This window comes from Amphibalanus amphitrite, unplaced genomic scaffold (assembly GCF_019059575.1).
Source record: "Amphibalanus amphitrite isolate SeventyFive unplaced genomic scaffold, NRLGWU_Aamphi_draft 000141F_arrow, whole genome shotgun sequence".
Classification (NCBI taxonomy): Eukaryota; Metazoa; Arthropoda; class Thecostraca; order Balanomorpha; family Balanidae; genus Amphibalanus; species Amphibalanus amphitrite.
The window spans coordinates 61,872-76,437 of NW_024881636.1; the positions used below are offsets into that span (position 1 = coordinate 61,872).

The window sequence follows — 14,566 nt, forward strand, 5'->3', positions numbered from 1 at the left end:
AGGTCACGTGACCTGAGGTCAACCTTTGACCTTAACCTTTCGAGGTCAACATATATATCAATCGATGCGGATTGACGAGAGGATCACGATGATGCCCTTAGTTTGTTCCTATCTTGACTAATTCGAAAGTTATTCTAGAAAAAACTCTCTCCATATCTAGCGCCGCCATTTTGACTTTTTCGACCCCTGTGACGTCATCTTTGACCTGACCTGAAAATGACCTTAGTAAAAATTGTAGACCTTGTCCGTGCGTATCTGATGCCGTTTACCGCTTGTCGCTATCTTGCTTCGTTCTCGAGATATCAGGGGGGGGGGGGCGGTTATCCCCCCGTCGGGCGGTCATCCCCCCGTCGGTGCGAAGTTGGCGCAGACCCCCGTCGGTGCGCGGGTTAAGTAGTCGTGATTGCCAAAATTCGACTCTGGAAGGCAAATGGGGCAAATGCCAGGGGGTGTCACTACTTTGCTTCGCCATGGGTCCAGTACTGCAGTCATTGGTTTCGATTCCGGTGACGTCAGTGCTGTCTATGTAGGTACATCCGGGAACTTATTGCACTTGTTTCTCATTAGAGGTGGCCACAGGCCATATTGTTTTGTCCCGTGACGACACATTTGCGTCATCGGGTTCGAAACTGGCTGTAAACAAACCGCTCAGTGTCGCTACTCCATTTATATATGGCCTTGGGCAAATGTGTTTAGGGCACATAGCAGGAGCATGTCCTTCACTGCAACTCGCTCCTACAATGCTATATATCGTAAATGCTGATGTGATAAGATCAACTAGGTAGGGATAATGTACCGGGTCACGGGTGCAATACTGCATTGGTCCCTCTGGTTTTAGACACGCTTGGATATGCATGCATTTTTGTCTATAGCGCACCTAATTGTTAAAATTGCCACAAATTTACTCCTCACATTGGCGTAGCAATAAGCAACTATTAGATCTTTGGCCCTATTTTAACCGGTCTGCCAGTAATATTTCTATCGCCATCACTTGTCACTCAGCCGAGCATGGAAAGAAGTGTTATCAGAAGCGTAGGCATGTACCCAATGCTGTCAAAGTTAATCCTTCCAAAAAAGATGATCATCTCCAGACCGTTAAATTTCATCAGACATCCGGTGATCCGGTCGCCATCCGGCCTGCCTCTCCGCGCCGTCCCTCGAGTGTGTACGCACGTGCACTGGAAAGTTCGCCCTGGTCCCATGTCACGTGACTGGTGCGGCCGGGGTGTCCGCTGACGAACTCCAGACGCACCGGTGACCCTCGGGGGGGGGGGGGCGTACTGCGACCACCTCTGTCACCTATATAGGCTGGCGACGGCCTAAACAAAGTTTCAGTCCGAACCGGGCGGCAGTGTGACGGTGGTTTCCCGGCGCCGATCTGTTTGTTATCTGCTCCAAAGTGCCCCAGCCGTGCCGACTTGGAATAGCTGAGAACGCCGCTCATCGGTGGGGGAATAAAAGTAAGTTTTGAAGTTTGAGTCCGGTAAAAGCAAGTTTCTGCACTTGGGAAGTAATGTTGAAATATGATGACAGAACATATACCTATAGTGCTAACGTCGATATCACAATCACTTTCTTGGAGCATAGTTTTCACCATGTTTCGATGCTCATTTCTCTCCATGCCATAAACGTAATGTTGAAATCGAAAGGGTATGACTCATATTACGGGCGGATTTGTAGTTCAGGCCTGACTCTGTGGCTTAGTGCGGGTCCCTGCTTAGTTGAGTGTGAGCTCCGATGAGCTTAAGACGGAGATCAACCATTAAAATATATTATTTAACTAATAATGAGCTGCACGTTTGGGCTCTGTGCTGACAGGGGTGTCTGTTCGTTTGTGTTACTGCGGCGATTCCCGTGAACGATGCAAGAACTATTCATTTATTCATTATTTTTTCTGCATGGGATCCGTTTGTTTGGCATTTGATCATGTGAGCTGGCACTGATCGTTCGAAATAAGCTTATGATGCAGCTTAGTGATATCAGAGATCTCGGTACCTAAAAATATTACAATAGTGAAGTGTTTCCTTGAAGTTCTTTTGAAATACATCAGCTGTAACACGCATAAATAGCTGTTTAAATTGGTAGCTGCTGAAGCAAATGTATACTGCACCTTTTTTTAAGAAAACAGCTGATTCACACGTGTTGATGGAGCACCCGATACCAGGTCCACCATTTGTGTTATTTGTTTGTGCAGATATGTGAGAAATAATGCTTAGATAAAGCATACCTGCTCATTCTCATACCAAGGGACAGATGCAAAAAATTCAGAAGCTAATCAATTTTTCGGCCAGAGTTGTAACAGGGGTTAAAAAACACGAGCACATCACATCATCTCTAAATTCCCTTGATTGGCCGAGGATCGCGGCCCTGGTTGCGCGCCGGGACGTCACCAAGGTGTGGAGGCTGCTGCGGACGGACGGCGCACCCTCCAATGTGCGAGAGCTCCTGGTGCCCCGGAGCGTGGTGTCGACCCGGGAGACGCGCGGCTCCGATGGCGGCGACCTGCATGTGCAGCGCTGCAGACTGTCATCGAGCCAGAGAGCCTTCTCATACCGCGGGGCGGTAACCTGGAATGGACTTCCACAGTCTGTCCGTGGCATGCCCACCCTCCGCGCCTTCAAGGCGGCGGTCAGAAAATGTGACAACACTTAGTGCTCCACTCATTTTACTCACTCGCTCATAGGCCTCATCTTCTTTTATCTGGTGTTTTAACGTGTTTATAGTGTTTGCCTACTGCTTAATTTACTTTACTTTTAAAATGTAATGGCCTGGTGTTTTAGGTATGTGTTTTAATCCTGTGTTTTAGTAATGTATCATCGGACGTGAGATCAGAATAGCCACTGCGTGGATGGTCTCTACAATAAACTCATACTCATACTCATTCTGGGCAAACACTTTGACATGGAACGAGTCCCTCTCCTGACACACTTTCTGGTAGGTGGGTATCATATGCGCCTTGTTTTGTCCATTTCTGAGAGGCGGTGGATCTGACCCTGGCCATCCGCGGCCAATCTGAGCCGAGCTGCGCCGAGGCACAGGTGTCGACTACTGTTTAGTGCGGCAGCTGTGGCCGGCGGGGGTGGGGGTGAGGGGTGGGGGGGTCAGGGGTCGCTGAGTGACAGGCAGCTGTATCAGCCCGTCGTCGGACCCGTCAACACTGACCTTAGCACGCCCCTCGCCGGAGGAGGAGAGCTGCGCGAGTGAGTGCTGCCGCGGTGAGCTGAGCTGAGCTGAGAGGGCAGGGCTGGGACAGCTCACAGCGCTGGGAGGGCAGGGTTGGGACAGCTTATAGCGCTGGGAGGGCCGCGATGGGACAGCTTATAGCGCTGGGAGGGCCGGGCTGGGACAGCTTATAGCGATGGGAGGGCCGGGCTGGGACAGCTTATAGCGATGGGAGGGCCGCGATGGGACAGCTCACAGTGCTGGGGCCGGGCTGGGGCAGCTATCAGCGGACTTGGGGGATTGAACTGTGACACTTCACAGAGCGTTGTCTTCTCCCTTGCCAGAAAATGCAACCATGATTTTAATGGAACTAATTGCAGGGCCTGAGCAAAATGTTTTATTTCGAATATGGTGCACTTTGGTCCTTTGAATTTGAATATGAGCGGTTCTCTCAGCCTTCTTGCCGAGTGGGACTTTGTGCTCCCAACAGCACAAATGGCTATCTTGCATTTTGGCTATTTGATTTTTCATTTAGGACAGACATTGGGTAATGGGTATAACTCCTGTCCCATTTTCCTTTCGTTATTTTAGGGGAAGTTTCGGCCACGGGAATGCTTCTTAGTGATGACGACACACGCAATTTCTGCACGACTAAACAATCTGAAAATCGGCAGCACAGCTGCTCGTTGCTTCCACAATGCTTCCGGCACAGAGGAGCCCTGCCACCTCCCGGCAGCCTGCAGGTTGTCAGCGCGTCTCCTCAGCCAAAGCTAACAGTGTGTCTCCTGTTACAGGTGTGACATACCAACTCGGTTGACACGCACCAGCCAACACAATGAGGCTACTTGGCGATAAGAAGAAAAAGCAGTACGAGGCGAACCTGCGCCAGGGAGCTGTGGAGAGCGGCCTGAACCAGCAGGGACAGAAGCAGAAGAAAAAGGCCGAGAATGGCTTCAAGCCGATCGATCCGACTCCCACCAGCCCGCCAGGTAAGTCCCAATCATCGGAAAATGGAGTGTTTCGTAGATCAGCGAATGATAGGTAGTTGTGAGTTTCTGTGTGTCGCGTATCTGGCGCCGATGATAATTTCTTATTGAATGGAGGAGTGAGCAGGACACGCCATGTTTCAAACTTCACGCTGTAAACCACGTTTGAAAGCTTATTTGTCGGCAAGAAGGCAAAACATCAGCTGATATTTTTCGGACACGTCCAAGTCCTTCTTTAGAATGCAAGCGAATACCCGTTCCATAAGAGACAAACGGCAGCGATCAAGACAAGCTTTGTCAGCTTGCATTTTAGTTCGAAACTCGGGCAGCCTAATTCATTCGAGGAACTTACGACTTTTTGTGAAATCCGATTATACCGACTACCGAGAGTCCTTTGGATCTTGCATCGCACCTTTTGTTTTTAGAATGATGGATGCATTCTGTGAGCAGTGATCTTGCAAGCTCTTTTCTATGGGCGCAGCATAACCCTCGCCCGTATTGGTGTTTTTCCAGCCGCGAACGTATAAGGGGGGGGGGGGGTCCGTTGGACCCCCTTGCCGTTTCGCCCCTGATTGAGCTACAGCTTTGCGGAAAAAAACGAGCGTATTGCCCGTGACGAGAGGGAGCCGATGATACCCAATTTTAAGGTCCTAGGTCATTGGTTGACCTTGCAGGTCAGGTCAATGACCCAAAAGTCGGGAAAATCGGGACCTGTTAGAACGTCGTAAAGTGTGGCTGCTATGGGATTTTTCGGGGTGCTGATCACGAATATCATGTTAGTTTTGATCACAGATGATGTCTTCATGCATTTAGTCCAGGTCGGGTCAGGTCAGGTCAGGTCAACCAGTAGGGGTCCTACCGGGTATTCCTAGTAGGTGTCAATCGCCTCTGACAGCTTCGTAACATGTTACGAAGGCACCAAAACTACTTCGTAAATATTCATATGGTTGCTAAATTCGAATTCAGCTAAACAAAACTGGTCTAGAAACATGTAAAACTCGAAAAAGTGAACCGAGGTCAGGTCAATGACCTGCCCTGACCTTCAGGTGACCTTGATACCCACCCTAATGCATGGGGGCAACACCATATCATATGTTTGAACGCTTGAAACCACGAAAAGACTGCAAACGCGCCGCTAATGCGAGCCGACATACGCCGAATCGCGATTCTGGCCAAACATGGTCTCGAAAAGTAGGTCACAGGTCAAAGGCCATTTGGGTCAGGGTCATGAAATTTTCAGGGTAGGTGTAAAATTGAATAACGCGAGGGTACTGAAAGTTTCGTCACAATCGGCCGCTTTTTACGCGAGTTATTCGCGAAAAACCATGGGGGGGGGGTCCGTCCGACCTCCCCCCTATACGGGCGAGGGATAATCTGGTTATCAATGCGCTTATAAGCTGCAAAAATAAAAATAAACAAATAAAACAAACAGCAATCGAGCAAACAAACAAACAAACACAAATTCGCAAAGACATTTATTCCCTTCGAGGTCTTCTGAGCTTCAAATTTTTTACTTGCAAAAATTATAAAATGGGTAAGAACATAAAGCTCCGAAAAATTATTATTTCATAGCATTAGCTCTTCTCGATATGGTATTGATTTCTGCTTATTGTCATGCAAGTGAACTCTCGCTTTTAAAGCGGTCAATGTTTCTTTGTCGTAGGTAAAGGGTAACCTCTTGCTCCTGCAATGATTCCAGCGCTGTTACTTTTACTGTTAGCACCACCCCTGCGCGATTTAATGGTTGACAGGGTAATATTTTTATGGTTGAAATCTAATTAGTCGATCAGAGGAAGGGCTGCGACTTGCAACTGCGATTTGATGTTCACACGTAATCTAAAAACAGACAGGTCTCCAGAGCATTGTGTTACCATTCTCTGGCATGGACCTGTTTCATCGATTGGGCAAATAAGGGATGTCTTGTCTCATTCTTAACTTCACTCCATTGAGTCCATTCCACGTAAAAGTCTCGGGGATCATCTTTCCATAACAAAAATAATATTTCTTTTGACCTTGCACTCAACAATTACCAACTCAAGACGAATGTTTTTGAAGCGCTCAGACCTTATCACAGTTTTTGTCAAACTGTGGCAACTTATCGAATTACTTTTGACCGACAGCAATATGTCGTACGTAACGAGACGAATAACCCAGGTCGTTGCCATACTCTGATCAAATTCTTGGCAAATCTCTCGCCGCTGACTTCTGCATGGTCGGCTCCTTTGGCGAATGACGATATCATTTGAGATTCTGGCTGCCGTCCTCTGCTCCGGCGATCGATCCTCCGCACTCTGCCGGCGCCGCTCCGCGCTCTGCCGTCGGTGACGTCGGCGACCCGACACAGTCGCCGCCGGCGGCCACTGGCGGTCCCAGGGGGGGGGGGCCACGGGGGCCATGGCCCCCCCTTTGGTGCTGAAAGGTGGGGCCATACTATCTTTTGGCCCCACCTTTCAGATCGAACAAAAGTACTAGAAAAGCTTTTCGCATGTTTCATTTTCTTTCTTGCGCCATCAAAGGACGTAAATTTCACTCATGAGTGGGCTCAGTTTCGTATTCTGTCAATTTGGCGGTCAGCGTCGCTGGCACCGGTTCACGAGTATGGCCGGATCTTATATGGAATATCAGCGTGGGTTTACTTGAGGCTCTCGTAGGCCCAGCAATGGCTGGCATGAGACCCTCTTCGGCAGTGGTGGGTGGGCCCTGCTAAAGGAGATTGGCTCTAAGACACTAAAGTAAGACCTCATGGGTTGGTGCTGTGCACCTCAGAAGCCCGGTGGTGACGCCGTATGCCGGCTTGGTTTCTTAAGGATTAGCGTGGGAACTCCGGGGCCTGCATAGAGTTTGCATGAGCTAGTATGTAATCTCAGAGGCATGTGTGTAATGTGTACACAGTGGCGGTCGCGGGGGGGGGGGGCATCAGGGCCATGCCCCCCAAAGGTCAATAAAGGGGGCCATCATATCATTTGCCCCCCCCCTCAAACAACCAATGGGCCCCCATATAGGTGTATGGGGCCCTGGCAATTATTCGATCGTCACGAGGCTCAAAAACCCACGCCCAGCTATTAATATAGCTCCCACACCGGTCTTTGAACGTCCTACACTGACCTCTGAGGGAAGTTCAGTGCCTGTCAAGCGCCCACGTTGACCGCTAAGAGCCTACATCAACCTCTGAGACCCCACATCTGGCCTATGAGGGCCCCTAACCGGCCTCAGGAGTCCCAACCGGCGTCTGAGGGTCTCACACCGGTCTCTGGTGGCTTTATTTCTGTCTGTGGTGTCCCAAGACGAACCTTTAGGTGCCAATGAGGGCCCCGCACGGCGCACTGGCTGCTGAAGACCCGATGCCGGCCTCTAAGGGCCTGCATTGGCCTGTGAGGAGGGCCCATCTTGGCCTTTGAGGGCCCTCTGCTGGCCTCTGGGGTCCAACGACGGCTCATGCCGGTCTTTTAGGGCCCCACGCTGACCTCTGAGGGCCCATGTTGGCCTGTAATGACCCACATTAGCCTCTGAGAGCCCAACTCGGTCACTGATTGTCTCAAACTACTGGCCTTTGTAGTTTGCAGGCCCTGTACTGGTCTCTGAGGGCCCTAAACTGGCCTCTACGTGAAAACATACATGGGTGGGTTTCTGAAGATCAGAGGGCTCACGCAGTCTCCGGCACAGCCTTACGTTGGTCCTGATCGAGATTACTTTACGTCCTGATGGTCCCGCGCAGATTCCCTCATATTTCGACGTCGGGACCCCATGAGCCGGTGTGGGTCCTGGGGCTGGCAGAGACTGATGAAGTCCTTAGGGCTCAGGGCCAGTCTTTTTAGCAGTAAGACTAGGCAAGTTGAGTGAGCCCCAATAGAGCCGTTTCGAAGCCCCGCAGGAGTCGCGCGCGGCCCTCAGATGCCAATTTTGAAAGCTCGGAACCTGTGGGGGGTCTCCAGAGGTCGGTGTACCTACTCTCTCCCGCCGCCACACAACTAGGTATGTTACCTATATGGGTAAATGTCATAGTCTGAAAATGCTCTCTGGGTTTCACATGCTTGTTCAAAGCAAGAGGTATCTGTACTTTTCCGAATTGTTTTATAGTGGTAAGGTCATGAATCCGCGTGCCTGACCTTCCAGTATACCTATGCTACACCGATCCGTCGTCATGGTGCAGTGGGCCGACCGGTGGAAGCACCGTGGGACGGGAAATGGAACTGGTGATTTTGCCCTAAATTGAGCTTAAAGATTTCACGCAAGAATCAGATGGATGAAGCATAAGTAATGCCAACTGCGCGGCACCTCGTGGACGTAAAAATTAGCCGATCACCCCCCCCCCCTCCCGGTGACGGATAAATGTTATGTCCCGCGAGTGTGACATTGGCCCCCCCTTTTACTAGCGGCTGCGACCGCCAGTGCCGGCGGCCCGTCGACGTGACCGGCCGAGCGACAGCAGGGGTCGCATGCCGACGCGACAAGGTGCGACGACCACCCCGAGACGGGCTCCGGACGGGATATAAGGATTGCGGCGGCGAGATAAGATGATGGGAGGTGTGGCTGATGAAAAGAGAAGGAGAATGGGTAGGCTACCCCGCGCCGTGCTGGTGGTATGAGCTTTCCATGTCCTGCCCCACGCGGTGAGCGACAGGCATTCGAAAGATCGTCAAAATTAATGAAAAAACATCTGCCATTTTTAGGTCAGGTCAAAGGTCAGGTCACCAGAGGTCATTAAAGGTCAAATTTTGCCTAGTTAAATATTTCTGACAAACCGGCGCATACCACAGGAACCAGTAGAGCTATAGCGCCGCGGAAAAGCGCCTTCGATAGCTGTTATAATGCTCTTTCTCTGACAGACCTTTGATTTTATCTAAGGTCAACGGCTTAGCCTCTAAAAGGTATAAATTGTAAAAATGCCTTTTTTACAAAAATGTTTTAAAGGTAGTGTGCCACCTTTGAAAGATTTCCCATTTTATTTTTCCTAGGATAAGAAGCTTCTGTTTTTACCTAATATCGCAAAAAAAATCAAAAATGGGCCTGGAATAGTGCCTTTTTCGCCTAAAAGTTTATCGGTTTTTCGATATGTATAACAACTGTAGTGGGCTGAACTGCAAACAGGCGTCGGCAACAATCGCGAATGCGGCGCACATGTGACAATAAGCAAAGGTCATTATAGAGTTACGACGTACGGGAATGAGTTATCAGCTGTCTAATCGTAGACAACACAATGTCGAGCCTTAAACTGTAAGCCTGTATTGGTATTGTTTCTTTTATTTGGCTGTCGAACATTATTTATGGTTTGAAATATGATTTTATGTAAAATAATTGATATGAAAAGGCCGTCTCTAAAGCTATGACCCCATTTCATCACACGCAAGTGGCAGAAATGAGAATGATCAGCTGACGCATTTTTCTTGGCCGAAGTCAGAGCGCGCGGCCCGACGCACCACCACCGCACCACAAAGTATGAGCAGAAGCCGCGCCCAAAGCCAGGGCCCCGGTAACGTGAGGTAGCCGAGTCTGGGCAGCGTGCGCTGACCCAAGCCGGGGCCGCAGCTTTGGGCGCGGTCTACCGCATCCCCGCGGGCAGCCCCGGGCTATCACATGACACCGGGAGGACGCGCGGCCCCGGCTTGGGTCAGCGCACGCTGCCCCGACTCGGCTACCTCACGTTACCGGGGCCCTGGCTTTGGGCGCGGTTTACCGCACCACCTAACAGGCGTGTTCGAAACCGCAGGAGATGATGATGAACGGGTTTATCGAAACTTGATTGGATGAGCATATCGGTAATAGCGATTTCAGTGTGTGCGTTTATTGTTCATAGTGGTGTGAAATGTGGTTGGGGTACGACCGACAACCCGTCGGGGTGAATTTCGCACTGGGGTACTCAAAATTTGAAGAATTTAAGACGTTTCCATGAGTTTTGAAGGTATGGATAAGTTCTAAAAATCCGGTTCTCCTTATCTGGGCCATTAACTCCATACGGTCCAGGAAAGCTGGCACACTACCTTTAAGTGTAATAAGTTTTGACTGAAGAAAGGCACGACGCTTACTTTGCCAACATCATGTTCCTCTCGTCGAAACGCGTCGAATAAACTATAATTTGACCTTGAAAGGTCATTTTGAAAATTTGACCTCACTCGCAAGGTCATGACCTGACCGCAAAAGGTCCTATTGCATCAGTCGATCAGTATCGTCGAGCTGAATATCACCCTGTCGATTACGATTATTCTGCTAATCCTGCTGACGCAGCCAGCACTCTACAATATTCTCCCGTTGAATCTCTTTTAGAAGCGATGTCGTCGCATGAATAATGGATATGCTCTTACGTGATAGATCCCCTAAACTTTTGGTCCTGCATTGATGGCAGTTGGTATCGGCCGGTATGTGCAGCAGCGCCTCTCACCAGTCGTGGCCCCGTCAGGTGAGGTGTCCGGCTCAGGAAGGACCCCGTACCAGTGGCCTTGGCTTTCGGCGGTGTGCCATACTGACCGGCGCTCGAGCTCAGTTGTCGCGCTGGAGCTCAGTTGTGGCTCGGACAGGGCGGCGATGCGGATCGCGTCGTGCCCAGTGACCGAAGTGGTACCCATGGACCGAAATAGTGATACCAAGTGACCAAATGCGTGGCACCCAGGGACCAAATGCGAGACGTCCAGTGACCGTTTGAGTGGTGCCGCCAGTGAACGTCCTCGAGTGACTGCGGGTGGCTAACGTATTTTTAGCATGCGTTGAGCTCATCCAACGCGTCTAAATGGGTCCGTATGCAGAGTTCCTTCTGTGGGGATTTGCCCAGGCGCGAAGTACTGCAAAACAGCGAGGAGATGACCGTCGGCAAGGCACGGGCAGCCGCTATGGATACGAGCCCCTCCTATGTGAGTGTTTCTGGTGGAATGGATACGAGCCTCTCCCAAATTGTGAGTGTTCCAGCCACTATGGATACGAGCCTCTCCTATGTGAGTGTTTCTGGTGGAATGGATACGAGCCTCTCCTCTGTTAGTGTTCCAAAGACGGTACTTCCGGTCCGGTATAAGGGCTGCTGTTACTTTGCAGAAAGCCCTATTTGGAAATGAATAATTGAACATATAGTTGCGAAATACGAGCTTTTTTCCTTGAATTCGCAGCCTGTTTTATATTTACTCAATAACCGAGTGCTAAAAATACGGAAAAATATACATTGCCTTCCGAGCGCATCGGAATTTTATTTCATTACTAGATTTTAGTGCCCATACGACATGCGTGCATGCATATTTCCTTGTACAAAGGATGTTGTATACCCCCGTTGTGTGGCGTGTTCCCAGAATACCTACATCTCGACAGGCGGATGTGCCTTTTATTGAGGTTCGTTGAATTCTTTCATTGAGTTAGAGCTAACACAGTTTTAACAGGCACATCTATCTTTAGTCCCCAGGCTGCTTCGCATAGACGATTGATTGGTCGCCCATTTAGCAGCTTGTTCGCCAGTTTCAAAGTTGTTACGTTTCGTTATACCATGGTTATACCCTTTCAACAACAAAAATGCCTATCAGTGTTTTTTTTTTTCTATTTGCATTAATCGCAAAGTGTCAACTAATAAATTAATAGACCACGCACTAAAGAAAAACATATAACAAATCTATCATTTCTAGAATGAGCTAATATTGTTGTCGCATGAAGCCGAGACACAATTACGTGAGGTGTGGGTGTAGCTGAGTGCAAGGCGATATGTATAGTTGTGTAGGTGAGACGCGGCGGGTCGCGTTGAACCATCGAGTGACGTCTCTGTTACCGGCGCGCGGAGGCCGCTCGATAAATGCTCACACTCGGCAAATACGATTGACATGTTGCCTCGACCGATTGGCAGAGCGCCGCACCGCTCGCACGGAATTCAGTAATAGTGTGGCTCCTCGTGCATCACGTGCTTCGGTGCTGAAGTTCTTGAGATAGTTTTGCCTTATTCAATTTACCGATGCATGAGTTTTACTGTCTGTCTTGTTTCGGTAGAAATAATAATTTATTTCTTAGTTTCTTCTCACGCCCTCGAACGACCATAAAGGTATGGACGACACTGACAGCGGGAATCGCTATGCCTCGAAGAAATCTGGAATTAATTGGCACTGCCTTACATGCTAGACATACATCCTATTAAACTTGACTTATGATTACGTTTAACCATAAGAAACCCAATAGTACTCGAACTCAAGCAACTAAAGTGAACAAAGTAAAACGTGATTAAATGTTGACGGAGTAAACGTTTTCTTCCAGTGCCGGTGCTCTCACGTTTCCCTCCGTGATCCGTGATGATGTCTCTCTATCTCGCTTCTGTCCCGTCCTCTCCTGTTTCTGCCCTTTCTAGTCGTGGCATCATTCCACAAATGTTTGTGGCCATCCTTCGGAACAACAATTTCATTCCTCGTTCCTGTATGTCTCAGCATTTACATGAGACGTTGTGGCGCTGCGTTTCCTTGTCCAACGCATGTTCCCTGTGGGACTCTGATGTCCCCCAAGATCTCCCATGTCTCGATGGGACTCAAACGCCTGAGACTCCATTGCCTCAGCTGAGGCCTAAGTTCCCCTTAAGGACTCCGTGTTGACACTCTGGCACCCCATATTCCATATGCTCGCCCTGACCTGCCTTTACCCCTCGTCTCTTCCTTGTGGATTGTAGAACTCTGCCCACCGACCGCTGCGCTAAATCGACTCGACCCCCGGCGCAGTCGTGCGGGCCGCGCTGGTGGCAGCGCCGGAGAGCGGCGGCTCGACCTCTCCCAGTCGACCGCCGTGCTCGGGCACGGCCGGAGCACGGCTCGGGAACGGCCGGAGCACGGCCACTGGGAGCGGGGGTGGCTGCGGGGACCGGAGGCCGATCAGAGGGACCGGAGGGCGGCTGGAGCGACCGATGTACACAGGGAAGCTGAACCATCGGTAAATCATCGGCGACCGGCGTCAGCTAAACCACGATCAGAGGAAGGTCGAAATACGGCACGGGAACCTTGAGAACACAGCAAGAAAACGGTCAGAACACGGCAAGAGAACGGCCAGAACATAACAAGAACGGTCTGAGTACGGACACAGGACGGCTTGGTGCTACCTCAGAACTTTAAAAAGAGAGCTACATTGGAACTACGCATAAAATTTAGGAATGAAGAGCTCGTTTTTTGGAACAGCTTAGTGCTGCGGGGAACGGACTTGTGCCTAACAGCTGATACGGTTGAAAATTTGATCTAGAGGACTACACAGTCCCACAAGGTACAGCTCGGTTCGCAAAAGTCGCAGAGAAGCAGGCACTGGTTGTGCTCCCAACGAAATGATGACCTATTGGCCGGTGATTGGTGCGTGGAGTGGTGAGGTGATACTGCGGTAATTGGGTGATCGAGGCGGCCACTGACCCCGTGATTGAACAGTGCCTGTGACGGGTCACAGTGACAATGGAGCCTCAGCACGCCCCAGCCGCGGCTGTGGCCGGTGCTCCTACCAGGCCTCAGCGACCAGCCCAGCCCCCTACACAGCCCCCAGCCCAGCCCGCAGCCCAGGCCCCGGACCAACCCCCAGCCCCAGCCCGGAAGGCCAGCCGGCCGCCCCTGGACTATGACCAAGTGCCGTACTCACGAAAACCTCACGAAGTTAGTGTGTTTATCGTGCCAGGTGAGCAGAGGACGAGGGACAACGTGATGGCTGATTTTTTAAAATATTGTTTGTAATTTGATTACATTCATCATGCAGTTTTATTTATTGTAAAAACATTGCATTACTCTCCCTGTCGTATCGTTTTTGCATTTCCCTGAATCAGCTACCTATATCATTTTGCTCGCATCTGGTTACTTACGCAATTCAGAGTTGATAGTTGATCTAAACACACGGATTTGAATATACACTAGGGGACTTTGATAGATATTTGCTCACCTTGGAGATATTATAAAAACTAGTATAAAATGTAGTGTATAAAAGAAGAAATAGTTCCTTCGTGTCTGATTTTGAACAAAAAAAAATCCTTCAATGGTATTTTACCAAGATGGTCTGTCATATAACCTATCTAGAGCATAGGCGGCGGAACGGGGAGGGCACCGGGGCACCGTGCCCCCCTTTGATTTTGGCATTTTAACATTAGCGCTAGGGGCGTTGCATGGAAAGAATGGGATTAAAAGTCGGCAGTGCCCCCCCCTTAATTGAAGGTGTTCCGCCGCTACTGATCTAGAGTAAGCTCGACCTGACAATTTTTGTTACAGCTTCATTGACTTTCTGGCGCACACTGCACCCAAGTGCGAGACAGAATGTGTAGTCGGATTTCATTCAATCGCTCTGCGTATGACATGGAGAAAGTGCGCTATCATCGCTCAGCTGATCTTGACGGTAGTTTCCCTGCTCTCCGATCCTTGAACTCGGGAGGTGGGATATAGGACGTCCGCCGTTCAGCCTTGAACTGCGTGAGACGCCCGGGAGAGAGCGGGTCGGGTCGGCGTCTATTTATAGCT

At 50.0% G+C, this 14,566-nt stretch overlaps 1 protein-coding gene across 4 annotated transcripts in view; it reads left to right on the plus strand.

Annotated features, from left to right (window-relative positions):
- The window catches only part of LOC122382501 (major facilitator superfamily domain-containing protein 4A-like), a 56,300-nt gene that overhangs the window by 20,445 nt on the left and 21,289 nt on the right, over positions 1–14,566 (plus strand). For 2 of the 4 annotated variants that reach the window (XM_043367901.1, XM_043367899.1), the window contains exon 2: positions 3,957–4,151. In XM_043367901.1, coding sequence (XP_043223836.1) covers positions 3,998–4,151 — 154 coding nt within the window. In that variant the 5' untranslated portion in view covers positions 3,957–3,997. Of the gene's footprint in view, positions 1–1,261; positions 1,461–3,956; positions 4,152–14,566 lie in introns of those variants that run through there. The other 2 variants (XM_043367902.1, XM_043367900.1) reach the window with 2 other exon arrangements.